The sequence below is a fragment of the Etheostoma cragini genome, chromosome 3 (genome assembly GCF_013103735.1).
Source record: "Etheostoma cragini isolate CJK2018 chromosome 3, CSU_Ecrag_1.0, whole genome shotgun sequence".
Taxonomy (NCBI): domain Eukaryota; kingdom Metazoa; phylum Chordata; class Actinopteri; order Perciformes; family Percidae; genus Etheostoma; species Etheostoma cragini.
Genome location: NC_048409.1, coordinates 625,258 through 653,223, shown reverse-complemented (window position 1 = coordinate 653,223; position 27,966 = coordinate 625,258). Strand labels below are relative to the sequence as shown.

Genomic DNA, 27,966 nt, shown 5'->3' with positions numbered 1-27,966 from the left:
CACGCTGCCCTCTCCCTCCCTCCCTGTCAGCCCCACTCTCTCACTCCCTTTCATTCCCCATTAATCCATGATGGTGCCAACATTAGCAGATGACTTGTTAACTAAACTTCACATTTTGGCCGCGAGGGACATGGGTGAAGCAGCGGTGTTGGAATTAATACGAGATTTAAGAGAATGTGGAATTTGAGTCCTTATCTGATGAAACCTCAGCTAATATGAAGGAGGATCGCTGTCTGCGAGAAAGTGGATGACACTTTTTTTAAGGTTAAATAATGCTGAAGCGATGCTCTAAATAGCAGTAGGAATTTTCCTCAAACATTTTTGATGCATTAAAGTGCTCCATCCAACGCTTAATATACATTCAATTCAATTTTCAATTCAATTTTATTTATAGTATCAATTCATAACAAGAGTGTACATGTAGAGTAATATCCTGTATCCATTAACGGCATCACTTTCGGGTATTGATCAAAGGTGGTTCAAGTTGAGTTCAGATGAACAAACAGCGTTCCCGGTGCTATGTCAACTCCAGGTCCTAACTCAAACAGCTTAAGTTTACTGCCCCCAGCTACTTCTTATTTGACTAAACAAACTGAAAAGGTACAGAGGGAAATGAAGACTGTGCAGACCCCTTCCCAGACATCACTGTCCTTACGCTTTAATTGGATTCATTACCATAAGATCGAACACACACCATCAGCCGAGTTACACTGGAGTGTTTGCGTATCGTTACAAATCTTCATCCCTGAGCTTTTTCATAAACATCACTTGCCTTTTTAGCTTTTTAATCAAGAAAGATGGCATCAGCAAAAAAGGAGGCAAACTTGGGGAAGATCCCTGAACCCCGGCTTAAAATACAGTGTTTCTTTCCATATTTCAAGGAGCGACCTGTTTCGTGCCATTAGCCTAAAGCAGTCTCCATGATGGAGGCCAAGTGGTTCATTCTCCCAGATGTTTTTCTCCCCTCCATGACGCCCTGTGAGTTTAAGAGGCACGCACATGAAAACGGTTAAGTTCTAACACCATAAATAATGCACATTGTTTGTCAGAGAATTGAGGCAAGCTGTAGATTTCAGATTCGTACAATGCTCAATAACTCCAGGATAGTATGAGCAAAATACATAGAAGCCAACTATTATATTCACAAACAATGGATACCTAACGCTGACATGTCTAGCTTTTTTCTTACTTTTTCATGCAGCCATATTTGATCATTTCTGGATTCTGCATTAAAGGCTAATCATATTAATGAGGAAGATACTAAATTATAGAGCAGCCGTTAAGCTGAGAGGCCCAGACCAGGGAGATGGTGGCGCTTTGCCAGAACAGCCAGCCCTCTTTCAACACACTTAAAGCTCATTAGAATGGCTCGAAAGGATCCTCACTACAAACTTCATTTCAAGCTAATTTAATTGATTTTTGAAATCAAACACCAAACATAAAAGGACAAAACATTAATACACTGAGCTATTTCATCAAATTTTTTAATTTCTACAAGCGGGTTGAGTGTACACCTCTTTCCCTGCATAAAGAAAACACAAATCCACTGGAAAACCATCAATAACCACCTGATTAATGCAGTGTTGGAGTACTCGAGACCTGGGGCCACGTGTATCATTGTTGCGTTTTCACGCACAGCGCGTGGTGCATGAAGATGAACTTGATGTGAGAATACTTCAGCAGCCATATTTGATCATTTTCTGGATTCTGCATTAAAGGCTAATCATATTAATGCGGAAGATACTAAATCATAGAATCATAATCATCATCGTTAAGATGAGAAGCCCAGACTCCTGAGCAGACGTGAGAATGTGCGGACCGTTCACAAAGTCTTGTCTGGTTCTGAAAAGTGCCAAAACTCACCAAACAATGCAAAATTAAGTTTCTATTCAGTTACTGTCATACGTCTATGACGGTGACTATGAACAAACATGCAGTGCATTGAGAAGTATTCACAGCACTTCACTTTTTCCACACTTACCTAACCCTAACCCTAACCCCTAACCCTAACCCCCTAACCCCCTAACCCTAACCCTTCCAAAATGGATACATGTTTTCAAAATTCTACATACAATAGCCCATAATGACAACATAAAAAAGTTTATATTAAATGTTTGGATGTGGTGCGTTGGTGCACGGCCACTTCAGATCCCTCCAGAGATGGTCAATGGGATTCAGATCTGGGCTCTGGCTGGACCGCTCTAGGACATTCACAGAGTTGTCCTGAAGGCACTGCTTTGATATCTTAGCTGTGTGCGGTCCAGTTGAAAGATTAACAGTCACCCCAGTCTGAGGCCAAGAGGTCAGGTTATCTTCTGGGACTTCTCTGGACATTGCTACATTCATATGTCATGTGACTTTTTACCGGCCATTTTGTTTTCCTAATAAACGGTGAAAAACAGGAATTGCTGTTTCTCCATGAGAACGACCGTTTATCCTGTCCTATTCATGGTAGCCTACTCGTGGACATTGCACCCTCATCAGGTGCTGTAGCAGGGGGGGCCCGCCAATTGCAAAATTCACCCGCATTTGGCAAGTGGTCGGTTGTTAATTTCAGGCCCTGGTGACTAGTCTACCAGTTCCTGCGGCTGAAAAACACCCCAGAGCACGATGCTGTATTGTCCAGGTGGTGAGTGGTGTCTGGTGTCCTCCAAACATAACGCTTGGCATTCACGCCAAAAAGTCCAATCTTTGTCTCATCAGACAAGAGAATTTAGTTTCTCATGGTCTGAGAGTCTTTCAGGTGCCCCCTGGCAGACTCTAGGCGGGCTGCCATGTGCCTGTTACTAAGGAGTGGCTTCCATCTGGACACTCCAACAGGCCTGATTGGTGGAGTGCCGCAGCGATGGTCGTCCCCCCACAATCACTCAGTTTAGAGGGAGGACTAGCTCTAGAAAGAATCCTGGTGGCTCCACTCTTCTTCCAGTTAGGGATGATGGAGGCCAATGTGCTCACCGGGACCTTTAAAGCAGCAGACATGTTTCTGGACCCTTCCCCAGATCTGTGACTCAACATCATCCTGTCTCGGAGGTCTACAGACCATTCCTTCGACCCTATGCTTGTCTGTGGTCTGACGTGCACTGTTAACTGTGGGACCTTATATAGACAGGTGTGTGCCTTTCCAAATCATGTCCAACCGACTGAATTTACCACAGCTGGACTCCAATTAAGATGTAGAAACATGTCAAGGATGACCAGTGGAAATGGAACGCACCGGAGCTCAATTATGAGCTTGATCGCAAAGGGAATAGGGTATGGTTGTAGAATCTTGAGAAAAAAAAAGATTTGAATCCATTTTGGAATAATAATGCTGTAATACAACTAAATGTGGAAAAAGTGGAGCGCTGTTAATATTTCCCATTTGCACTGTAATTATGTCCACTGATACTTCATAAAAGTGTGATCATTTATAAAGATAATGTTTTACATCTTTCACATTATTAACTGACTGCTTAACTTCTGTTAAAAAATTAGGGCCTGAAATGAATGAATAATCGACCTAAATACTTTCAGTCATCCTATAGCTACAGTATATTGCGTGCAACCGGCTTATTTGTGCAAATAAAAGATCGGTACAGAAAAATGTGATTGTGTCTGAGAGTCTATATGCATCCACGATGCACAAATCCATCTCACCAGGAAAAAGGTGTAATGTAATGGATCCAGTAGATGATGTGTAAGTAGGTAGAGTACAAAGTGTAGGAAAAGACCCCGAGTTCTTACCCAACATCGTTCATTTGTCTTAATCCTGCACTTATTTCTGTTACTGTATTCACTATTTCATCATTTCACCCACGCATGGCGCAGCGCATCCGTGCGTACTGGCACCTGCCGTGGTCACACACTGGCCTCACTTCCCTCTCATCCTCTTGAGTTGGGTCCCCCTCACACTGGAAACATTTTACCTACTTACACTTAGAAAATAAATGGCTTTTCATCAGTGGGTTCAAACTGCTTAATGTGCATAAGTTGGACTGAAACGCACATGCATGTTATTTGGTAACTGGTGTGGCGCCGTGACTCTTTCATTGATTTCCACTTTGCCATTTTCTTCTTTTTCCGCCATGGGTCGGTGCATTCACCGCCCGGTCACCATTAGCCACTCTGGGGATTTTCTTTTATTGCTTATCCGAGATAACAAACCTCCAAACAGAAAATGTTTTCCTTGCCTCCACCTCTGCGATCAGCACCCTTACCTCACATTCAGTGAAGTTTTTTTACCGTCGGCAGCAGGATTACCCAATGAGACTGGACAAGGAATGACGTCAGCATTTATAGTCATATCCATTAATAAATGGAAGGAGGCCAAGCGGGGTCGGTGGCTTGTGACGTGCACTCAATTTCCCCTTGATTGTGATGTATAAAGGAAAGGTGTGCAGGACCTGGCGTATGCCCGGTTTTATAAATGTGAATATTTCTGTGCGTAGGTACTTTTCATGTTTTGGGCGTGCGCCATATTCTGGTATGAAAGCTTGCACAGTCTTACACACATGAGGCCCCAGGTCTCGAGTCTGACTCAAGTTGCTATTCTCAGGATTTGTGACTCAACTTGGACTCTGATGCAGGTACAATCTTCCCGTGTACGTAAGCCCACCCACAACCTTTTCCTTAACCTAGCTGCATCGTAAGTGACACCAATAGTCTTGACCAAGCCCATTTAGATAAGGAATCTGGTAGGAAAACACACAGAATGCTCCTGTGCTCCACTCCTATGCAAACTTAGAGGTCCAAGCCAGACTGCTGCTCTATACTTGTGACTGATTTTGCAAGAAAACTTTGACCTCAAGTTAGTGAGCTGATGTTAGCGAGCTAATTAAGGCACTTGCAAACATAATACTGTCAAATGCTTTAGTATCACTTACAGAAATATAGCTAGCCTAAAACTGACATACGTTATATCGCAAATATCAGTGCTCATGTAGAGTTAGGCATACTGAGTGTAAGGATCCCCCAGTTTCCCCATTCTTCCTCCGGATGCCTCACGTCTCATTGCCTGTCTCCACTGTTGTCTTCCCAAAAGCTTAGTTTTTCACTTCTCCAAATTATACAAACTTAGTTATGGGTTGTTTTGCCTTTTGTTAGTGCATCACACCACAAAGCCGATTTTAGGCTATTTTGGTGTTGTTTGCTAGTAGAGGGAACTGACTAGGAGGCACTTTTACACAAGACAAAGTCAATGGAGAGCGATGAATTTCCCCTCCGGTGTGGATGGGATCTCAATCTGGGGTAGTCTACGGGATATGCAGGTATGCGCAGTAAACTCACTAAGAAAAGCTCCAGAACATACCCACTTAAAAATGCCCAATGACACGTAACTAAATATTTTCCATTGTATTGCTAATATATTTTGAATTATAATCTCTGTTTTTCTTCTTCACATAGGCTAAATAAAGGTATTTCCACTGTAAATTGGTGCATAAAAAGAAATAGAGTCTTTGATGCTCAACCTCCCTGGGGAAGGACACCCAGACCGCCTACTATGATAGGCCCCACCCCCCTTCCCCCAAAAGCAATATGTACAGTATACCCACTACAATGCATTAGACTAGACCACTGTAGACAGATGCTTCATCCAATGGCCTGCCAAGAACACTTTAAAAGGGCTTTTCAGATGGCTCTATGTAGCAAGCCACCTGAGGCGTCAGGTTAGTGGGAGATCACAGCTACGCCCTAAATCTAAACAGTATGCAAATACAAGACATATTAAGGTAGTTAGTAGAGTACACAAGAAATGAATACACATTTTGTACACTTTGTAATAGGAAATTATGCTAGGCATGGGACTTAAAAAATAAATACATTTAGACCAAACAAAGAAAAAGGAAATTGTTGGTCCAAAGTTTAAATCCTTCTTTTTTATTTTACGAGATCCATTTAGAGCTGTCTCATCACCACCCACAGCTGCTTTTGATATTTTTCAGCCCTAAGCAGCTCCTCCATTACATATGTCCACTGCATTTTTGAAAAATTCTGTCCCTCAAAAGCACACTCCCAAATCATTAAGCCTGCATATTGAAATGTTTGAGTATGCTTAATTTTGGCACTTTTTTCATTGTGAATGTTCAACATCCTCCAACCACGTTGGAATCAGTATGCAGAGTGCGATGGTGATACAACATGGGTTATTAGGAAAGTGCTCTAGAGACTGGACTCAGGCACAACAATGGCCCAGGACTTATAATTGGAGTACACTCCATATTTAGGATTGCTGTCGTTGAACAAAAGATGACCTTTGATGAGTCAAAAAAAGAAGAAGAAATACCTTCATGGAGTTGGGGCGACCGTTGAAGGGCTGGGCCTCTGTGAAGAACTCTGTGTTGTGGTCCAGCCGTCCGTGACCTCCATACAGAGCCTCATCTGAATCCAGCTTGATTTTGTATCTGAAAAAGATTGACGTTAAGGCGCAATAGCAGTGGGAAACTGGATTATAAGATCTAAGACGTAAGAAGCACGAGAGAAGGTTTTATCACCAGTGCTTTTGGTGTTCAGACTTGGTTTAGCAGTGTTCAGCTGGTTTATATTCATTGAAATCCTCACATCCATCAGCATTCATCTCCCCTTCGCAGCACTACAAAGTGACAGAGCGCAGCCCGAACAGACAGAGGGAGAGAACGCTGACTGAAATGAACATAAATACTAAAGTGATTCAGCCATGGCTCAGCCATCCTGCCTGCCTGTCTAATTTATCCAATTCACTGCATGAATATTGAATTTAATAAAAATAAAAACATAAATACACCATAATACACTTTTAATAAAAAGTAATAAAAGTAAGTCAGTACAATTTGACCTACATTAAATATGTGTTAATTCCATACAGGTTAAAATGTAGCAGAGGCACCAGAAGGCATCTCTGAATGAAAGACACTGCATTAAATATATTAGCCTATATAAATCATGCCATATGTTCCAGCGAGGGCATGTAGTCACTTTCATAAGTGCAGGATCAAATCGATTACATGATGAAAAATGGCCTTCAGTAGGGGCACATGGAGAATACTGACTAATGTGATATGTACATCGTTAGGAACGAGCTCCCAAAGTCTGTCTAAAGAAATTATCCAGGAAGACTCTTAGAAAACCCCTCCTCTCTCTCTTAATATTAGCAAGGTTTCCCTCTTGCTGAGTGGATGCCGGAATCAGTTAGAAGGCTGTTATTACCATCAGCAGATATACTGAAGACTGTTCAAAAGCCTGATTTGAAATGCAAGAAGAAAGTGCACTTGGACAAGTATGTATATTTTTTACCCGAACACTTCTCTCCAGGCAAACTTTTGCCTTGCTCATGCCAGTCAGAAATGCTTAGTAGCCTACATGTACATGCACCTTGATGTCCATGTATAATGTAAACAGCCATGGACATCTGTGCAGTGCATTATTTACTCTTGTCTCTGAGGGACAGGAGCTGTAAGTAGAGCTACTGTAACAAACACCAGGAGAAGAAGCAGACACGTAAACAGCACCCTAATTGGCTGGCTGAATAATAAAAAAAAATAATAACCCTTATCTCCCTTAAGGCGATATTGTGGAGTTTGAGTGTGATCCTCAAACACTGCCTCAGTCTGCCCCAGAGCCGGGGAAATTCCGCTTTTGCTGCCTGCTTGTCTGCTTTGATAGGGATGATTAAACACGAAGTGCTGCTCTGTGCATTGTTTCTCCTGAGGAATAGGAAGATCCCCTCCTCCTCCACACCTCCGCTGCTCTCCTCGCCGCTATGCTGTTTTATTGACAGAACAAACACATTTTTGCTGTGAAGGCTTTACAATAACCAGCAGAGGAATATGGACATGTTCTCTCTGTGGTTATCATGCTTCTAGGAAATTGAGGATACATGAGATTTCAAAAGGTTAATCCTTGCCAAATCCAAACTATAAAAACCATGACATTAACTTATTCTGACGGTGCATGGAATACGTCTGTAAACTGTAAATATCTTTCCAATGACTTGTTCCGGAAGTGATTTGGATAGCTGGTAAAACCACTGGGCTCCTTCGCGCTGCTTGTTGTGCATTTTCACTCTTGTGGATTGCAAGTGTACTGTACGTGTGCACGTCTGTGGCACAGGGTGCTCTGGAAATGAGGCATAGTAAGAGTGATCCAGAGTTCCCCGGGAAACGTATCTGCAAGGAAGCGAGAACCGGCACAAATTGGTAGTTTGAAGCTTTAACGTCTTGTTAGTGGTTACAGAAAGCTGCAACAACAGCTTGCAGTTGAGCTGTAAAGTATTTTAATCATTTCAGCCTTTGTGAATAAAAGGGAATGATTTAAGAACACAATCAATTTGGCCCAATGAGCAGAAAGAAAAAAGCCAGTCCGAAGCTTGATGATTAGAGCTATTGATGACCTAAAAACAATCTGGCCATGACCATGATTGCAGACCGAGCCACCACTTAGTTTCTCCATCAACATTGTTTTTTCGGGGCTTTATGGGAGTAATAGCACAGCGGTGTGGGGGGGAACAAGTGCTGAGCGAGTATGCCTGTCTGAAGACTGTGGCGGGGCTTTGTAAGCACTCTAAACACCGTATCTTGTAGAGGGGGGAAATCACCAGACCCGATATCATCACCATACTTATGCCACCATACAATATTATTGCGATTTTAAACGTATTGCAATATTCTGTGATATACTGCAATTCATAACCTGTTTCCAACTTCTAAATTTTCCAAAGTTCAAATGACGTCCCCAAAAGGAAACTTTAACATCTGTTTTGTCTAAAAAGAAACATTTCTCTCTTCACTTCAGTGTTATTGCTGCAAAATGGGACAAACTGACCAACACATGTATAATATATAATAACAGATCCATACTTGGCGCCTGTGAATAACTACACTATTGCCACTGAAAATATTACGATACTATGCTGTATTGATTCCCCCCCCCCTAGTATCTTGCCTTTTCAGAGTTGACTTTCTCTGCCTTCTGCATATCAAGTTACATCAGAGTTGAAAACACTCAGTTACAGAGGAAGGAGAGGCCGGTCTAGTCAGAAGCTGATAATCGGATGTAAAGGGTGACCCTTAAAGCCTCTTAACACCCCCGCAGGTGTTTTCAGATGGTCCGGCTGATTAGGCTCTGCTCAGGTTGAAGGTGGGCCTGCGCTTTGATAAGAACTTATTACGTCACAACTTCTTTCTACCATAAAACATTGTCTCGCTCGAACAGGTGCAGCAGCACCACCAGGACACTTATGAAGATGTCACTCAGTTAGTCCAACCACACCCACACAGTCCTGGGAGGAGGCCCAATCAGCCACATTAATTGAAAACCCAGTGTGGCTGTTCAGGGCCCATACAGACATACTGCATATACAAAGACTTTTTATTTAAAAATAAAGAGATGTCCATCACTTTTCACAAAGAGCATATATTCTTATATATGAAATAAACAAACTCCATTTCATTTGTACAAAAAAAAACTACGTGCTATAGTGCGTAGTTTGAACCATGAGACATTCTAAGTAAAGACAACAACACTGTCGCCGTGTCCACACGACACAAGCCTTCCGTGACCACGCCCCCACCACTCCTCTACACAGTTGCTTGTAGCCAAGGAGGACACGGAGGATGATGGACTCTTCAGAAGACAGACGCCACACAGTCATACTAAGACGTACACAGAGTTTTTATCTTGATCTTTTTGGGGGGGGGGGATTTTCCATTTATTATAGTAGATTGACATGAAAGGGGGAGAGAGACTGGGGGACAACAGCAACCGCAAAGGGCCGCAGGCCAGACCCGAACCCGGGCCCCTGCAGGACTCAGCCGACATGGGGCCGACACTCTTACCGGGAGAGCTAGAGGCCGCCCAGAGCGGTCTTAATTAGCTTTGTAGCAACGCATATGGCTTGACTGTAACGGCCGTTTATTAATATCAAAAGGTTATGCACTAAAGCTTTGAATAAAGGCGTTTCCAACCCTTCTTATCACTTGACTTCTCGTGTTTTTTGCTCCATCTGAGTTAATGTGACCATGTTCCCAAATGAATGAATTACTTTCTTAAGAACAATTTTAACATAATTGTGGCGAAAACCACAAAGATTAAGACCCAAGTTATAATAAACTGGCATTTCCCGTTAATGCCAGGCCTGAACGCAGCTCCTCTCATTGGCTACAGCATTTGAACACGACACAATTCTGACTTGCGATCAAGCCTCAGGATTGATGAGAATGTTTGTGGAGGATATCTGGAAGAGTTACAAGCCGGGGAGAAAGCAGGGTAACTTTGTCTATGCAATCCATCTTGATGCATCTTAAAACATGCTGTAGTAGGGAAAAAAAAATGAGATTCATATTTTCCATTTTCAGAAACCTTATCTGGTGCATTCCATATAATATCAGAGTAGAGTACTGTCACCTATGCACATCTATGTGTATTTTGGTCTAGTTAGTTAGTGTCACTGCACCTGTAGTTGAATTATTCCAAACAACATTCAGGGATGGGCTCAGACAGAGAAGGAGAATGATGACCTGACACTATCTCGACTGCCGGTCGCCACAGTGTAAATCAAAGACCAATCTACGCTGACAGGTATAGCTTTCATGACGGGATCCAACTGGGATTTCAAATACTCTTAACCAGCCAGATAAAGCCCAGTGCCTGAACAATGTGTCCACCACGAGTCAGAGAGAAATACATTTATAAAATAAAAAACCACTGATGGTTTGAGTGCCTGTCGAAGAGCTGACGTTGACTGCATTTTAATGGCCACTGTTTTCAGTGAGGGGCTTCGCTTCACTTTCTCTCCTGTTCCGCGTGGCGAGGGAGAAAAAAAAAACAAATTGAAAGGAGGACAATGAGAAACAAAAAGAGCAGCTTGTCTAAAAATATGAAGAGGCCAAAACAGTCACTGTGCATCCCGACATGCATTGAGGGAGGATAACTGCATTCCAGTTATTAAAGTTCAGTTTTACATTATACCCCAGACAGAAAAACCACAGCCGTTATTCATCGGAACATATCGGAACCGCATCCACTTCTTTTCTTTGTGATATTGATAACTATTCTTCCTTTGAGTTTCTATGTATAATGAACACTGTATGCTGAACTGGATGCGTTTTAACTGTAAATGGACACATTGCTTATTTTTTTTTGTTTATTACAGGGCGTTTCTAAGACTTGTGTGGTATCGGGGCTTAGTCCGGACCCCTTTAACCAAACTGAATGCAACGCAAAACTGGGACTGGCTTTCCATCTTGTTAATTATGGAGCACCCGAGGTGACATGGCTCTGACATGGAGAAAAATAATAAATAAAAAAAAATAAAAAAAGCATGTACAAACACTTTTGCAAGATCCTGACTTTGTTTGCGAGATCTTGAGTTTAATGTGGGAGATCTTGACTTTGACATGGAGAAAAAACATTTGAAAAAAGAAAATTAAATTAAATAATACTGTTTGTTGGATTTGCAAGAACTTGAAAATAAAACTTGATATTTTGCAAATCAAAGTCAAAAAAAGTGATTGTTCCAGTACGTAGTAGTAGGTTTTATTAGTTTTAATTATTCTCATTTTTTTTTTCCTTCATGTCAAAGTCAGGATCTCACAAAAGTGTTTGTCCCCAGTAGGCTACATGTTCTTTTGTAATTTTGATTTTTTAATTGATTCCCCCCCCCCTCCCATGTCACCTGGGGGCTCTGTAGTTAGTAGCCAGTGCATGTGTGTTTTAGCTGCGCGGTGTGTGGATGCTAGTTAAATAGCACCAACATTTGGCGAAATAAAAACTGCAACCCAAAGGCCAAGGTTTTTCCTCCAGATTTGTGTGGTGACTTTTGATGTTGGAGCTCTGCTTTCAACTATTTATTCTCCTTTGGATAGACTTTTATAATTATATCTGAGACAGAATACATGTAGCCTAGGCATAATTTACTATTCTCTCTATTGCATCTTTTGTTGGGGATATAAACTCCTTAAATGTGCATATGACAATTAATCACCTCAAATTTAGATTAATTTCGCGCATCTTACATTCCCTTCTCTGAACAAAGCCTCTTTCATCGGCTTTCATACATTTGAATCACAAATGTTTTTTTCTGAAGATTAATCTTTGTTGACCTACCTGGAACCAATCCTCCTTTTCTATCTACTCTGACATCATCCAAGTGAACGGAGCGATTCTTAGAAAAAGCATATCTCCCTGTGTGTGTCTTTAAACTTTTGGAACATTGCAGAACTGAACTCTGCTTCGTGTCACTTTGTTCTCCCGGATCTCGTAACTGCTTTCAGAATCAACAACACATATCAAGCAATCAGAGAAACATCCATCTACACCAACCATGCAGTCATCACGCATGTAGGCAGGATTGCCAGACCTGTCTCCACAGGGCTGTGGAGTAATGTCTGGCTACACCACAGATGCATTCTGGGATAGGAGGAAAAAACGCCCTGTCGTTTACATTTCTTTAAACCGATCACAACGGTTTCCAGACGCAGCGACGGTGGCTCTGCATCCAATATTAAAGGAAGTTAACTGGTGACATGATACAGTAACGTGAGCTATTTAAACTAGCCGATACATGGTTGCACCTCATTATGTCTCACCAGTCTATCACTGTGTGGACTTCATCCACACCAATCACTCCCAAAACGTCCCATCTAGATAAATATTCCTTGTAAATCTTTACAATCCCCAAAAGAACCCAGCAGGCATCCCTTGTTGCACCATCCAAAAGCTGTTGTTTCCCGGCAAGGAGAGCACATGGTGAGGGACGTCCAGTGGAACATCCAGCGCCAATTATCCTGGAAATGAAATGTTGTTGATCCAGACTATCCAGCATGTTACTGAGGGCAACAAAAGGTCGGAGACACCCTCTCTAATATAATACCCAAGCTGCCATATTGCCAAAGGTAATAACACCCTGTACTGGATCCATTTTCAGTGGAGCACAGCATGGCCAGCTTCATCCAGCTAGTATTTCCAGATACAGCAGTGGTGGGGGCTCCACTGTGACATCCCTGACCCTCACAGGTAGAAGAAAGTTTAAGTATATGACAGCTGAGTGTAATGAAAGAGCACTTTTGGACTCTTTGAGCTTGTCTTGTTTACCTCCTCTGCCTCTGAGTGGCACTTTCATCTGTCTTCTCCCCTAATTGGATCCTCTGCACACATTCCCATCGGAGGATCTGCATCTCCTCATGCACACGGTGCATTTACCTTACTTACACACACACACACACACACACACACACACACACACACACACTCACACGCACACGCACACGCACACACGCCTTTATGCGTTTACTGCTCCTCTGTATAATGACAGCCAGAGCTTTGCCCTCACATTTATTTGCATTTCCTCTCAGCCCACCCAGTGTCTGAGGCTGCTCCTTAAACATCAAAAGAAGCACCAGGAGCAAAAAGATGTGGTTCCATCTAAATGAAAATAAACCCTCAAAAACGGTGCTACAGACACTGTGCAGGAAGACTATTAGTGGTGTGCCCGAGATTCACCCCATCCAGGCACAGCCAAAACACACAAGGCAGAAAGTACAATTACTGCACACCCAACCAGCTTACAATTAACACTGGCTATTAAAGGTCCCATGGCTTGACGATTTCACTTTTTGAGTTTTTTTAACATTAATATGGGTTCCTCTAGCCTGTCTATGGCCCCCAGTGACTAGAAATGGTGCTAGGTGTAAACCGAGCCCTGGGTGTCCTGCTCTGCCTTGGAGAAAATGAAAGCTCAGAGGGGCCGATCTGGAGTCTTCCCCTATGAGGTCATACGGAGCAAGGTTACCTCCTCTTTCTCTGCTTTGCCCCCCAGAGAATTTGTCCCCCCCATGAGAGAGAGAAACATCATGGCTTTCAAACCAGCAAAGTGGCAGTTGGTCAGGTACAGTATTAGGGGACCACAAAGGTCTATAGAAGAAACTTCAGATACAGTATTAGGGACCACTAAGGTCTATAGAAGAAACTTCAGATACAGTATTAGGGGACCACTAAGGCCTATATAAAAAAAACTTCAGATACAGTATTAGGGACCACTAAGGTCTATATAAAAGAGACTCCAGATACAGTATTAGGGGACCACTAAGGTCTATATAAAAGAGACTCCAGATACAGTATTAGGGACCACTAAGGTCTATATAAAAGAGACTTCAGATACAGTATTAGGGGACCACTAAGGTCTATATAAAAGAGACTCCAGATACAGTATTAGGGGACCACTAAGGTCTATATAAAGAGACTCCAGATACAGTATTAGGGGACCACTAAGGTCTATATAAAAGAGACTCCAGATACAGTATTAGGGGACCACTAAGGTCTATATAAAAGAGACTCCAGATACAGTATTAGGGGACCACTAATGTCTATATAAAAAGCTGGCAAAATGCAATTAAATTCCCCTTGAAATCTGAGGCGTAATAAAACACACTGCCTGTTAAATATAGTGACATCATCAGGCTGCTACTGTATTAAAAACTTTAATTTATGGTATTGCATTACATTTTGTACGGTTCTATTATTTCATTATAATAGCAAGAAGCATCAATGTATCCATCTAAATGAAGCAAAAACAAAATACAGTAGAAAGGAAAGTGCTGTTCAACAGCCTCATTGTCAGCCAATCCAATCATCATAATGTGAGACTTGAATTGCTCGTGTGTAGTGATTTGAACCGCTGGCATCCAGAGAAAACAAACAAGCTCCGTCTGCGTTTTGACTCACCGCCACATTATTTAAGTCATAGCTGAAAAAACAACACAGCATTGCATCCATCCGGGGGAAACTGCTGCTGGTGGCTTCGTTGGGCCCCAGAAGAGGGTGATGTCCGTTATAATAAATACAAATCTGTCAGCTTGCTGTCCCCCTTCACATGCCTGATCATTAAGCCTGCTGTAATCACAACGGTGGGACTCATTAAATTCCTCTGCGCTGCTCGCTGGGAAGACAGACAGCCAATGTTGCTAAAGAGAGAGCTTTCTGAATCACTGGGCTCTGCTATTATTTCTCTCTATTAGCATAACACCAGCATAAACATACTGACTCATATCCTTCTCAACAGTGACTGCTAAAATTATGTCACAAAAGTATTAGCCTTGGAGAAAATACTTCCATTACAATTGTGGGTCTTTCAAGTCTTATTTACTTTAAATAAGACTGACACGGTGTTTAGATCCCTGATCCTCTTCTCAGCCCAGAGGAATGCATCGTCTCACACATGATTCTCAGCCTCTTCAATGCCCTGATCAGTTTATTAGTACATTCAAGTTTTTTAACCACATCCAGCCGTCACACTAATGTCAACAGTTAGTTGTGAAGATAGCTGGCGAGATACTGGGATTAATTAAGTAACTCATACACAATATATGACTTTTTTCTCAGAATAAAGGGCCGTCCATATCAGTAACTATAACGACGTGAGCATCCACACGGCTGAATGATTCTGCAAAACAGTGATGTCAAGCACGCACCGCACACTCCAGATGATAATAATACACTCATACAGCAGACAGATACAGGAATGTCCATAGTAATAGCCTACATATTCCTTAATTTGGGTGCATTTTATGAACCCAAAAAAGTCTGACCGGCGGTCACCGCTGCCGTCTCCAGGGAACATCGGCCCACAGAGCTCTATGGAGCTGGGGATAGGAGGAGGACAGCTGGGGACAGGTCTGTGCAGAGCCCCGCAACAAAAGCCCTGACAGTATGATAATCACATCTAAAACACACGATTCAGGGGCGGCCTCTAGCCCCCCCAGTAGAGGGTGCACCACATGTAGGTTGAGTCCTGCAGTGGCCCGGGTTCAAGTCGGACCTGCGGCCCTTTGCAGTGTTTCACCCCCCATCTCTCTCCCCCTTTCATGTCTATCCACTGTCACTTTGAAATGAAGGGAAAAATATTAATAAATATATAAATAAATAATAAAATTATAAATAATCTTAAAAAAACCCCACATGATTCACTCTTAGGGGTTTCTGTGACATGAGAAATACTTTCAGAGTACTGTTTAAAGTACACAGATCAGGGATTGCAGCCCCACTAAGGGGAAAGTCGGATCCCAACGATATTCTCCGTTATAGTGGTGCTGTGTGCACCATCCGCTGGAGTTGGAACGATTTCTATAGATTTTTAGTTATCGTTATAGTATTGTTCTTGGTGTGGAAGGCCCTTAAAGTCAGAATTCTGACTTTTTCTCAGAAATCTGCATTTATTCTCAGAATTCTGCCTTTAAACTCACAACTCAAGTACATTTCTTCTCACGTGGCCCTAATAAACTTCAATACTCCTCCTGAGAGACTCAGAGCCCATTTCAAATGGAGCTGATGCATCATCACGTATTGGAGAGCAGCTACTCGCTCACCTTAATGGCATGCAGGTAAGATTATTTTAAAAATAATTGATCTTTAATACTATAACAGGAGTGCAACACATCACAGCTGTTATGAGTCAGTCAAAGACGGAAATATCTTCTTCCTCTGGGCCAGAGAGCTCCATTGGTACAATAACATCAGTTAGGCCTTGCCATTGCATCAGGTTCTTTCATTACAATGCACTATAACAGGTTAGCAATCCAAATCTACAGTTTAAATAGTCCCCCCCCGCCCCCACACACAGGCCACATTTGCTAAAACCTTCAAAGGAAATGCCACTAAATGAATTAGAAATACAAATTTAACTATATAGTCATGACCTGTTTTTTTAAGATTAACATGTTCAAAGTAGAAAGAATGTGTGGGTCTCCAGTCTAAGGGGAGTACAAATGCACTCTAATTCTGGTCTTTTCATGGGGTTTGTTGTCAACAAGAAAAATACAGAATATTGCTAGACTCCTCCTTTAAATGTCTATACAGCTACACTAGCACCGTAATGTTAATACAGCAAGTTTCAAACAGTTCCGTCAATCAACTAAGTGTTTAATCGGCTATTCCAGGGGTGTCAAACTCTTTTAAGTTCATGGGCCACATCCCCCCTTACGTGATCTCAAGTGAGCCAGACCAGTAAACCCCTCCAGAAGGATCAGAAACTTTATCTGCTGCAGAGGCTTTTTAAATATAAATGCCATGATATGCCTGTTACTAACCTAGTTCTGGGGAGTTTACTCCCCGGAGTCCTTGTGTTTTCTTTTCCCCCAGCATATTTTCTTGGATTAGGATGGCACCAAGATCTTGGTTGCAGCTGTCGCTGTGGTCCTGCTGCATCCTGCTACGTCCAGCTATGTCCTTCTGTGTCCTGCTACGTCCAGCTATGTCCTGCTGTGTCCTGCTACTTCCAGCTATGCCCTGCTGTGTCCTGCTACGTCCAGCTATGCCCTGCTGTGTCCTGCTACGTCCAGCTATGCCCTGCTGTGTCCTGCTACGTCCAGCTATGCCCTGCTGTGTCCTGCTACGTCCAGCTATGCCCTGCTGTGTCATGCTACGTCCAGCTATGTACTGCTGTGTCCTTCTACGTCCAGCTGCGTCCTGCTATGTCCAGCTATGCCCTGTTACGTCCTTCTATGTCCAGCTATGCCCTGCTACGTCCAGCTATGCCCTGCTGTGTCCTTCTACGTCCAACTATGTCCTTCTATGTCCAGCTATGCCCTGCTGCTTCCTGCTACGTCCAGCTATGCCCTGCTACGTCCTTCTATGTCCAGCTATGCCCTGCTACGTCTTTCTATGTCCAGCTATGCCCTGTTGCCCCCAGCTATGCCCTGTTGCGTCCTGCTACGTCCAGCTATGCGGTGCTGTGCCACACTACACCCTGTTACGCCCTGCAGTGCCCTAATATGACATGAACTACAACTACTAACATCCTTTAGTCACTGTTCCATTATCTTTATTGTGATTGTTATTGGCACTGTTCATCACCCCCCCAACCGACCCCGTCAGACACCGCCTACCAAGAGCCTGGTTCTATCCCAGGTTTCTTCCTAAAAGGAGTTTTTCCTCGCTACTGTCGCACTGTGCTTGCTCTTGGGAAATTACTAGAATTGTTGGGACTTAATAAATTATAGAGTGTGGTCTAGACCTGCTCTATCTGTAAATTATAGGGTGGTCTAGAGCTGTTCTAATTGTAAATTATAGAGTGGTCTAGACCTGCTCTATCTATAAATTGTAGAGTGGTCTAGACCTGCTCTGTAAAGTGTCTCTTGATGTTGGCAAACACAAGTTGCGTCTGCAACGACAGCTGTCAAAGGCTATCATAGGGGAAATATTTTAAAATTAGTGAGAGTGACATGACACTGTCATGAATGTGTCATAAAACATTATAAACAAGTCATAAACATAACGCTTCTTTTAGTAAGTGTCATTCGGTTTGGTCATGTTATGGTATGGTTAAGGTTCATGTGTCATGGTGATGTCCAACTTTCCATTCTGTCCCTTTCTAACAGACATTCACTGCCTCTGAAATATAAACAATTAGTGATTATGTTGCGCTGGAAAGATTATTCCCGTTGTCCTATATCAGAAGTAACTAACAGAGACATCATTCCTCTAAGAGGCACTGCGAGTGTAAAAGGCATGGAGCAGTGCGGTGACAGAGCAGAGCTGAAAGGATACTTCCCTGGGACGTCCACAGCCACCCTGTAGTCCTGGAAGCTCTTACTGGGGTGGAAGTTGAAGATAAAGAGCACGTTCCCCCTGTCAAACACGATCACCTTGTCCCCTTCATGCTTGGCGCTGACAAAGGCCTGGAGGAAGAAACAGAGAGAATAAAGATAAGCTAATAAATATTTCCTAATACCACAATAGTCACTACCAGTGGTGGAATGTAACTAAATACATTTACTCAATTACCGTACTTAAGTACTAATTTGAGGTAACTGTGTCTTGAGTCTTGTCTTTTCATGCCTATTTCTCCTTCTACTCCGCTACATTTCAGAGGGAACTATTGTACTTTTTAGGCAAAGCAACTACTCCACTACATTCATCTGACCTTTAGTTACTTTATAAATTAAGATTATTGCACAAAGTCTACTAAATGTGTTTCAATATATATGAAACTACCTAACAACATAACTGCCATGTGATATGATTAGACACTTAAACACTTGATTGATTGAACAGTTTTGACTATTTCTACTTTCTAACATGTGAGGATCTTTCTGCATTCAGCAGATCTACTTTTTATTCTTTAAGTACATTTTCTGATGATACTTAAATACACTACTTAATGGTGTATTAAGTGATTCTGCACAAAGATTGTTGATTTTTGAACTCAATTGCCAAACAAATACACCCCCCCTTCATAAGCTCCGCCCCCAGGAAACTACGGTAGACTGCGTAAGCCACGCCCACTCTGTTGGCGATTAGATTTCTCCCACCCACTCGGTCTGGAAACCTGCACGTTTAATTCTCCTGCTTCAGTTCACAATATTGTGCCGGCCGGCACATTCAAATGTTGGGACTTACATCACTTACTATACCTTTAAGTAACATTTTCAATGCAGGACTTTTACTTGTAACAGTGAGTATTTCTACAGTGTGTTATCCATACCTTGACTTAAGTAAAGGATCTAACTTCCACCGCTGGTCATTAGCTTTCTCATCTTGGATTTAGAAAGTTATAATAGGGCACCTTATATCAGTGCACTACACATTTCCAAAAAAGCAGAGCAACGCTCGCACATCAAATTTGAGGTGGCACTCATCAGCAGAAAGCAGCGGCTCAGGACAGCGCGAGGCACACACTGTCGGCTCTAGACAGCTGCACATGATGAAGCCATCACTTTCCTGCGGAGCGAGCTACTGTTAACGTGTCATTAGAAGAGATTATCAATGTCACCCAAGCCACCTATTTTTAGTGCTTTGTTCCCCGAGCCAATTTCAGGGCAGCATATATTCACGGCTGAACGAGAAGATAAGCGCCCTGCAACTGGACCGGCAGAGAGGATGGAGGGTAAGGAAATGAGCTGACGGTCTGCAGTCTTTGGACAAGTTCTTTTTTCCATGAGAAGTCCAGAGTAATGCCAAGCTTCTCTGGCCGCCTGCAGCTGCTTTAGCCTTGGAATACAAATATATCCGGCATCCATCAAGTCATGACCCAATTAGCAAGTACAGTAACTGTGCCTTCTCATCAACAGACTTGGCGGTGATCATAAAATGACATATTCTGAATCTGTTGATGTTTGTAGGGAAAATCATAATTATCATCTAATACTTTTCAAGTGTGCACCAAGATAAATATCTCTTTAAGACACAAACATATGCATGCAACGTCTTCTAGTTTGACATGGGTTGTAGAAGTTTCTGTTTCTGTCTCTGCCTGCAGCCTCATTCTGACCTCTACCCTTTTGGGTGAAACGTGGAGCGGCAGATCAGGCCCTCCTCGCCGCTCCTTTTCCTCCCTGGAACGTAGGTTATGTCAGCTGCAGGTGTAACCGGCACAGTTTGAGGAAGAGTCGGATTTAAATGTTGCGTTGGCCCCCGGCAAACACTGTGTATGTCAGGGGAATCAAGAGACATGAGGAAATCCATTTGAAGATGTAACAGGCTGCTGGATGAGAGGTGAAGAACAGTGTTTTGACTTTTCCCGTAGGCTTTGCTTTGGGAATGCTATGTGACAAAATCATAGAGTAACGTTTGCCTTCAACTTGTGCATAATGCTTAACAAATAACCCCAGAGGTGCACACATTCCCCCCATTCTCTACACCACAGGTGTCAAACTCATGGCCCGCGGGCCAAATCCTGGCCCTTGCAGATTAGGATCCGGTCCGCATCAATTTAGGTTCCCAATACATTTTGGCCTACCTAGTTATTGACGCTTTTTCTGACGTTGTTGTTATATTTTTTGAAGATTTGTAACTTTTTCTGAAGTTGGTGTCACTTTACCAAAGTTTTTGTCCCATTTTCTGACGTTTTGGAAGGAACTTTTTCCTGACTTCTTAAGGACTTTATGTCGACCAAACTGTAAGTGAGAAGACAATATGATATGCAATAATACAGTCAAAGATGTTTGACTTTTTTGATTAAATAAAAGCATTTCAATAAACTAAAACATGTCTGGCCCTTGATGTGAATCTTATTTTCCAGTGGCCCTTAGTGACGTGAGTATGACACCCCTGCTTTACACTCTCCATTGGTTCCCGGGGCATCTTAGAATTTGAAAGGTTTTAAATGTTTGTTTTTAAGGCCGTCAATGGCCTGGCCTCAGTGTATTTGTCCAAACAACTAGGACTGACATTTACTTTTACAGCCATAGTTCTATTTAAATCTAAAATCAAAACTCATTTCCAGAAAGGCTTATAATAATAGTAGTAGAGACATTCTTCCTTTCTTTCTCCTGCTTGTATGCAACCTCTCTCATTTCACTGTATTCCCCGTTTTATTCTTTTACTGTGTTATGTTAAATCCCTTTGGATACCTGCTGGTGGCTGTGAAGCGTTATATAAATGAATGTTGATTGATTGATAGATTCAATTAGCTCAATATTAGAAAATAAGACCCTTGTCTTTCTAATGCGAACACAAATCTAAGTGTAGATAGATGTTTTACGTGTAACGCTTTATTTGAAGGGGTGTGCATAAGACTCACTATGGCAGGAACCTGTCCTGAACATGAAGGAGTTTTGAATGTTCATGACTGTCAGTATGACACTTATACAATAACTAATACAAAGTTAGCATTGTTCGAGATGTTTGTGTCATGACAACTTGACATTTTAAGCAAGACGATATAACCTGTCAATATCTTTGTTATGACAACTTGACATTAACCTAGACAACATAACCTGTCATAAATATGTGATGGCAGGCCTAATGATCAAACTTTAGGAAACTATTTAACCTTGTGTTCAAATATCAGCAGTAAAGCAGCGTATGGGTAACTGTAATAGGTTGCATCCCCGTTCAGTAACATAGGGAATAAGTAGAACAGAGACTTTTCCGCTTAGTTCACTTACACCTGGGACAACAGGAAGAGCTGCCCAGAGATCATATTCTGCTTCTCATTTTAACTACAATACGCCCATGGATCCTCCCACAACAGTGAAATATTAAACTGAGCTAAAGAATAATCCCCACTAAGCACCATTAACTTGGCAATGTCATTGACTAGGTGCACGGATCATTCAGACTCATCTGGTTAATACAGCAGAATCACAGAGTAGTTATTGGCGTTATCTGTGAGTGATGTTCTACAAAGTGTTGTTGAGATATTGTATCAAATCCCTGAATAAGCCATTATTGTCTAAGCTGCTTCCAAGCATGGTCTGAGACCGGAGTTCAGGGTCAGCTACAGAAACAAATTCACTGTCTATTACTTGGTCTGGTTAAGTTTTACATAACGCCAATTTTGATTCATGTGTCTACTTTGACTCCTCATCTTCCCTCCTGTCAATCTATTACAATCATTTCTCAAATATTTCTCTCCAGCTGGTCCTTTAAAACCATTGACAAACTGTTTAAGGGATAGTGTCTGTGTGTATTGATTTAACAAAATCCTGTGCATTAGATATACTTGTCTCACAGTGCCACACCTTCCTCCACAGCGCTGCAAAAGAAGGTCTGGCTAGTCTACACAGTATTACGGGATAGGAGAAAAACTTGCTTTGGTTTATTTGCTTTTCTTTAAACCAATCACAATTGTATTCAAAATAGGCTACAAAATAGTCTCAGGAAGGAAGTTGTTTTGGTGGAACGTGTGTACGTTCAGAAGTAGTTTTATTCATCAACAGAAAACTCAGATTGGACAGATAGTCTAGCTAGCTGTCTGGATTTACCCTGCAGACATCTGAGGACCAGGTAACCATAGTCCTCAGAATGGACAGATTGTCTAGCTAGCTGTCTGGATTTACCCTGCAGAGATCTGAGGACCAGGTCACCATAGTCCTCAGATTGGACAGATAGTCTAGCTAGCTGTCTAGATTTACCCTGCAGAGATCTGAGGACCAGGTCACCATAGTCCTCAGATTGGACAGATAGTCTAGCTAGCTGTCTAGATTTACCCTGCAGAGATCTGAGGACCAGGTAACCATAGTCCTCAGATTGGACAGATTGTCTAGCTAGCTGTCTGGATTTACCCTGCAGAGATCTGAGGACCAGGTAACCATAGTCCTCAGATTGGACAGATAGTCTAGCTAGCTGTCTGGATTTACCCTGCAGAGATCTGAGGACCAGGTGACCATAGTCCTTAGAAATCCACCAGAGGTTAGAGCGCCAACACAGAGACAGAAAAAGGGGACAGACTTCCGGCCAGAAAGAATGACATGGAATGTCATGTATATACTGTAGACAAGATATATTCTGAAGAAATTGATGTCTGTTCATCATTACAAACACTTTGAAGACTGATACTGTATACTACTTTAAATGGTTTTGGAGTAGGTCTTCCTTAGCCTTGAATCAGACTGGACCATATTTCGACCTGGCCTTGGAACTCACTTGGACTAAACTAAAGGCCCCTAGACACTGTCCCATTGTAGACATACGTAGCAGCAGTTACATTGGGAGAATTATGGTCCTAAATTTCTGAAACTGTTGGAATTTTGGTCATTGAATCTGTAAGTGTACCATCAGTGTGTCCCAGTGGGATCTGGGACCATGGATTCATAACCACTCATTCACCTCGCTTCTCTCACAAATGTCAACTTTTGTCTCTGACAGCCCTGATCTGTACAGCGTCCCGGGCCTTCACAGTAAGGGCTCAACCTTTTGAACTTTGTTTTCTTGTGTTAATGACATTTTTTCTAAATGTAGAGACAACTACCATGCTACCTTATTATTATTATAATTTTAGTGGTCTCATGTCTAATATTTTAATATCCTGACAACAATCTGTCAAAATCTTTCTGATGATCACAGAAGAATTATTCAGCAGCTTAATATGGCAAAAGATCCTTGTCTCATCTGTGATCAAGAACATTATGTCATAATAATAATAGCAAAGATAATAGCATAATAAAGCATGCTTACTAATTACAAGCACATCCACTCTGGCCATTCATAGGATGTATGTGCTGGCCTTTAGTGGTATGCTACAGGACACCTTAAAAGAGTAAAACACTCACTATCAGAGGTACTGGTCAATTAAAGGCCCAATATTCAGGAATGATCCTTGTGATCGATGGGCTTCCTGTTCCCAGCTGCCCAGAGCAATACACACACAGAAAACCTTCACACTGCTATTAAATAATCGGAGAGAATCATTTTACAAATGATTTGAGGTAATAAATCAAAAAACAAACTAAATTAGACAAAGTCCTTAAGTATACATTGTGAGGCTGTCATCCAGGGAAAACAGCACCCAATGTGGAGCAGGTCAGCACTGCTGCCAAATGGATGTATCTTCCCTGCCAGTAACATCCTAGGGACCAGCATTCCCTCCATTCCCCCAGAAGGGAGCTCAGAAACCAGCCCGGCTCTGCTTCCCTTTGCCCTACCTCGCCCTCACCGACCTGTTTCATCCAGTTGTGAAGGGTGTAAGTCTTACACCCTTCACAACTGGATGAAACAGGGTGTCTTGCACTGTAAGAGGTTCCATTAAGGCAGAAAACACTTCTGAGTGATGGGCCAATATGCCCAAATTCTACTTGTGAACCAGACACGTCTCTAATTCTGCTCTCCGATACATTTCCCTCTGTGCTACATTTGTCTGTCTGTGGAGCAGAAAGACGCAGGTCAGAGTGTAACGCAGCTAGGTGAAGATTCTGACGACTGATTGCCAGGTATGTAAGGGAAGGGATATTTTTGAATCAATTACACAGATTGACTTCTAATCCCCGTCAATTTAGCCACACTCTTCATTTGCATTATCCCACTACTAGGCCCCTCAAGAGAAAAACATCATTTCTTTCCCATAGGCTTCAGATGTAGGCAAACAGCGAGGCTTAAGGATAAGAGTGAAGCTTATTCCAGTTTACCTTGACAGCAGTCGGAGAAAGATAACTCTCTTTACGGTGCATTTACCTCCACCTGCCTCACTGCTCCCCAGTGGAGACACAGGGAAACTGGCAAGGTGTGTAAAGATGGTGGCATGGAAATAAATCATTGAATATGAACTAAATCGGGGCGCCTAGTTAGCTCACCTGGATGAGCGTGCGCCCAATATGTATAGAGCCTCAGCAGCCGCTGGCTCAGTTCCCACCTGTGGCCCTTTGCTACACAGGTAAGACTTTACTTCAAGGTATCTACATAAGACTGACATGACACGGTCATGACACAGTCATGACACATGAGCCCTAATCATAACTATAACCGAATAACACTTAGCAAAGAAGCGTTATGGCATAAACGTTTATGACTTGTTTATAATGTTTTATGACACAGTCATGACAGTGTCATGTCACTCTCATGTAGACACCTTCAAGTAAAGTGTAACCAAAAACAAATCTTTAAAAAAGAAATATATATATATATATATATATATATATATATATATATATATACACACACACACACACACACACACACACACACACACACACATACGTGTTTATGAGCTTAATCATTTCTGACCACTTGTTTGGGACACTAGAAGTTATTACAGATTTTGTATGTGACTAAAGAATGCTGTAACATTATACTTCACATGGGTTGTAGTCATTGAGTGTGTGCACAAAGCCTACTGTACAGTGAGAGTATGGTGCCCTTACAGGGGGGGCAGCCAGCCAGCCGTACTTGTCTTCGGTCCGGTTCATGTCCCGGTCAAAGGCGTAGAGCTGAGAGTAGCGGAGGTGATCCGTATCCAGTAGGTTAAACTGCCGCCGGGCGTAGTGGTAACTCTGATTGTTCCCTTCTCTAGGGAAATCCAGCCACTCAGGGTGGCCAAACTCATTCCCTGCAACACAAAGAGTGTTATTAAAAAATGGACATAATAAAAGCAAAAGGCACACAGTCTCTGTAAATTAGCATACTCTATGGTGCCATGCTGTATGAGGTTCTTTTCAGGTTTTGTGCAATCTTTAACAAGAGAAGGAAGAAAAAAAAGAGAGATCAAAGAGACCAGAGTGCGTGAGTGTCTGCAACCTTCTTCTAACCCCAGCAGAGGTTAGTCCTTTCCACATTAAAACAACAGAGCCACAATGCTCCTGCGACCTTTTTCACCAGCTACAGTGTGCAGACTTTGCTGTCACCCAGGACTCTGCCCTTTCATTAACAACACACTCAGGAAAAAAAATCCCAAAGCTTTCATTTGAGTCGCACTTTTTCAACAAATATATGCAAACATAATTCACCATGGTATATTTATATATTATTTCTCCATAACGGAGGGCAACGTCTATGCTGGAAATGAGGAGAAGCTGCAAATAACAAGCATTAACTACGTTTGTGAATTATTCCCACAACCATCACTATTTTACTTTTAATATAACTACTCCACAAGATTGTTAATTTTCCTTAACATCTTTTAATTGAGAGGGGAAGAAAACTTCAGACGAAGCAGCATGGATGGAGAAAGTGTTCTACAGTCCAGATGTAAAGCTGAACCCATACTGCTGAAGTCTGGGAAACAGCGGCGGCCCTGTTGCTACAAAGCTGTCAAGCCAGGAGATGAGATAATGAATCCGTCATCGGTTGTCATCCCAACATCATAAAGCAACAGCCAGGGTAATTGAATTCCCGGCAGAGGAAGAAACACACAGACAAGAGACAGGGGAAGATGCATGACAAGAAGAAGAAGAAGAAGAAGAAGATGAAGAAGACAGGCTAGTTGTTTATTTGGTGCTAAGAGCCCGCATCTCCTTTACAGGAAAAAAAAAACAGAGTGATGGGATGAAGTGGAACAGACAGGGTCTGACAGCAGATTCTAATAAAATACATTATGTAGGTGTTAAAAAAGTAACCAACAATAAGGCATGGACTGCCAGCAGAACAAGCCCGCTGCAGCACTTGCCAAGAAATTAGGGCAGCAAAGACACGCACAGCAAGAGAGAGAGGGGGAGAGAGAGAGGGAGAGGGAGAGGGAGAGAGAGAGAGAGAGAGTGAGAGAGAGAGAGAGAGAGAGAGCGAGAGAGAGAGAGAGAGAGAGCCTTTTCTTGTGGCATCTGCATGAATAACAAGCCTCCCACACATCTGAACTTGAAATGTAAAGGAGAAAATTACACCTCAGACTTTCAGTCAAAAGCATACTTTCTTCCCTGCAATTCAACAAGAGGAATGCGAACACTACAAAATCATTTTGCATCTAAAAAATTCCTGTATTGATTTTTCACATGCAAATCATCTCGTGAAGCCCAGCGCCTATACTGAGTTAGCTACCGATTTGTGTACCTGGGGCTTTAATTACCGCACCGCAGAGGAGAAAAACTCCAGAGTGCCCAAATGACATGAAGCAGTACAATATTAAGTACTATTATGACTACAGTTTTTTAACTGTATCAAAATGTTTGAGGTAGTTAATCAAACTGCTATTGCTATTTAGCTGGCCATGTATATCTGGAGGACAATTTGTTCCATCGTCAACTGGAACGCCAACAGGCATGTGATATTTGTTTGTCTGCTTCATGGTCATCACAGTGGCCCTCCGCCAGCACACTGCCCCTCTCCTACTTTATCAATAATATATCCAAGTCTGTCCAGATATGAGGTTTTAACCAATTCATTTAACTGTCTGAAGTCCTGAGACAATGGTTAGGAACAGCAGATGTTGTGGCTGTGTTGGTATAAGACCATATGATGAGAGGTTTTCTGTAATTATGGTGTTTCAGTATAGGTCGTAAGGTCAACAAAAATCAATAGGATTCTTTCTAAAAGTAAAATTGGATTTGTTTTTTAGATATGTTTAGCATGAAATGTTTGGCTTCACTTTAGCGCAAGAGAGAAGGTCAAAGAGTGGGAGTGTTAATCAGCATTAGAATTTTACGCCAATGTGGCCTTTAATTTTCAAAAAATATGATGGTCACAAACAAGGAAAAGAAGCTATGGCAACAATACTTTGAGGGAAGTGTACCACATCGCAAAAATAGCACACTGGTGTTGAAGTGAGAACAAACTTTCTGTAATATACAGCACATCATAGTGTGTATATACACTCACCGGCCACTTTATTAGGTACCCCATGCTAGTAACGGGTTGGACCCCCTTTTGCCTTCAGAA

The 27,966-nt window shown here is 42.2% G+C and overlaps 1 protein-coding gene across 1 annotated transcript in view; it reads right to left on the bottom strand.

Annotated features, from left to right (window-relative positions):
• gbe1b (glucan (1,4-alpha-), branching enzyme 1b) overlaps positions 1-27,966 on the bottom strand; it is a 107,141-nt gene that overhangs the window by 9,410 nt on the left and 69,765 nt on the right. Inside the window, exons 13-15 of the mRNA XM_034867664.1 lie at positions 25,524-25,708; positions 18,493-18,623; positions 6,263-6,380 (exon numbers count right to left, since the gene is read on the bottom strand). Coding sequence (XP_034723555.1) covers positions 6,263-6,380; positions 18,493-18,623; positions 25,524-25,708 — 434 coding nt within the window. The remainder of the gene's footprint in view (positions 1-6,262; positions 6,381-18,492; positions 18,624-25,523; positions 25,709-27,966) is intronic.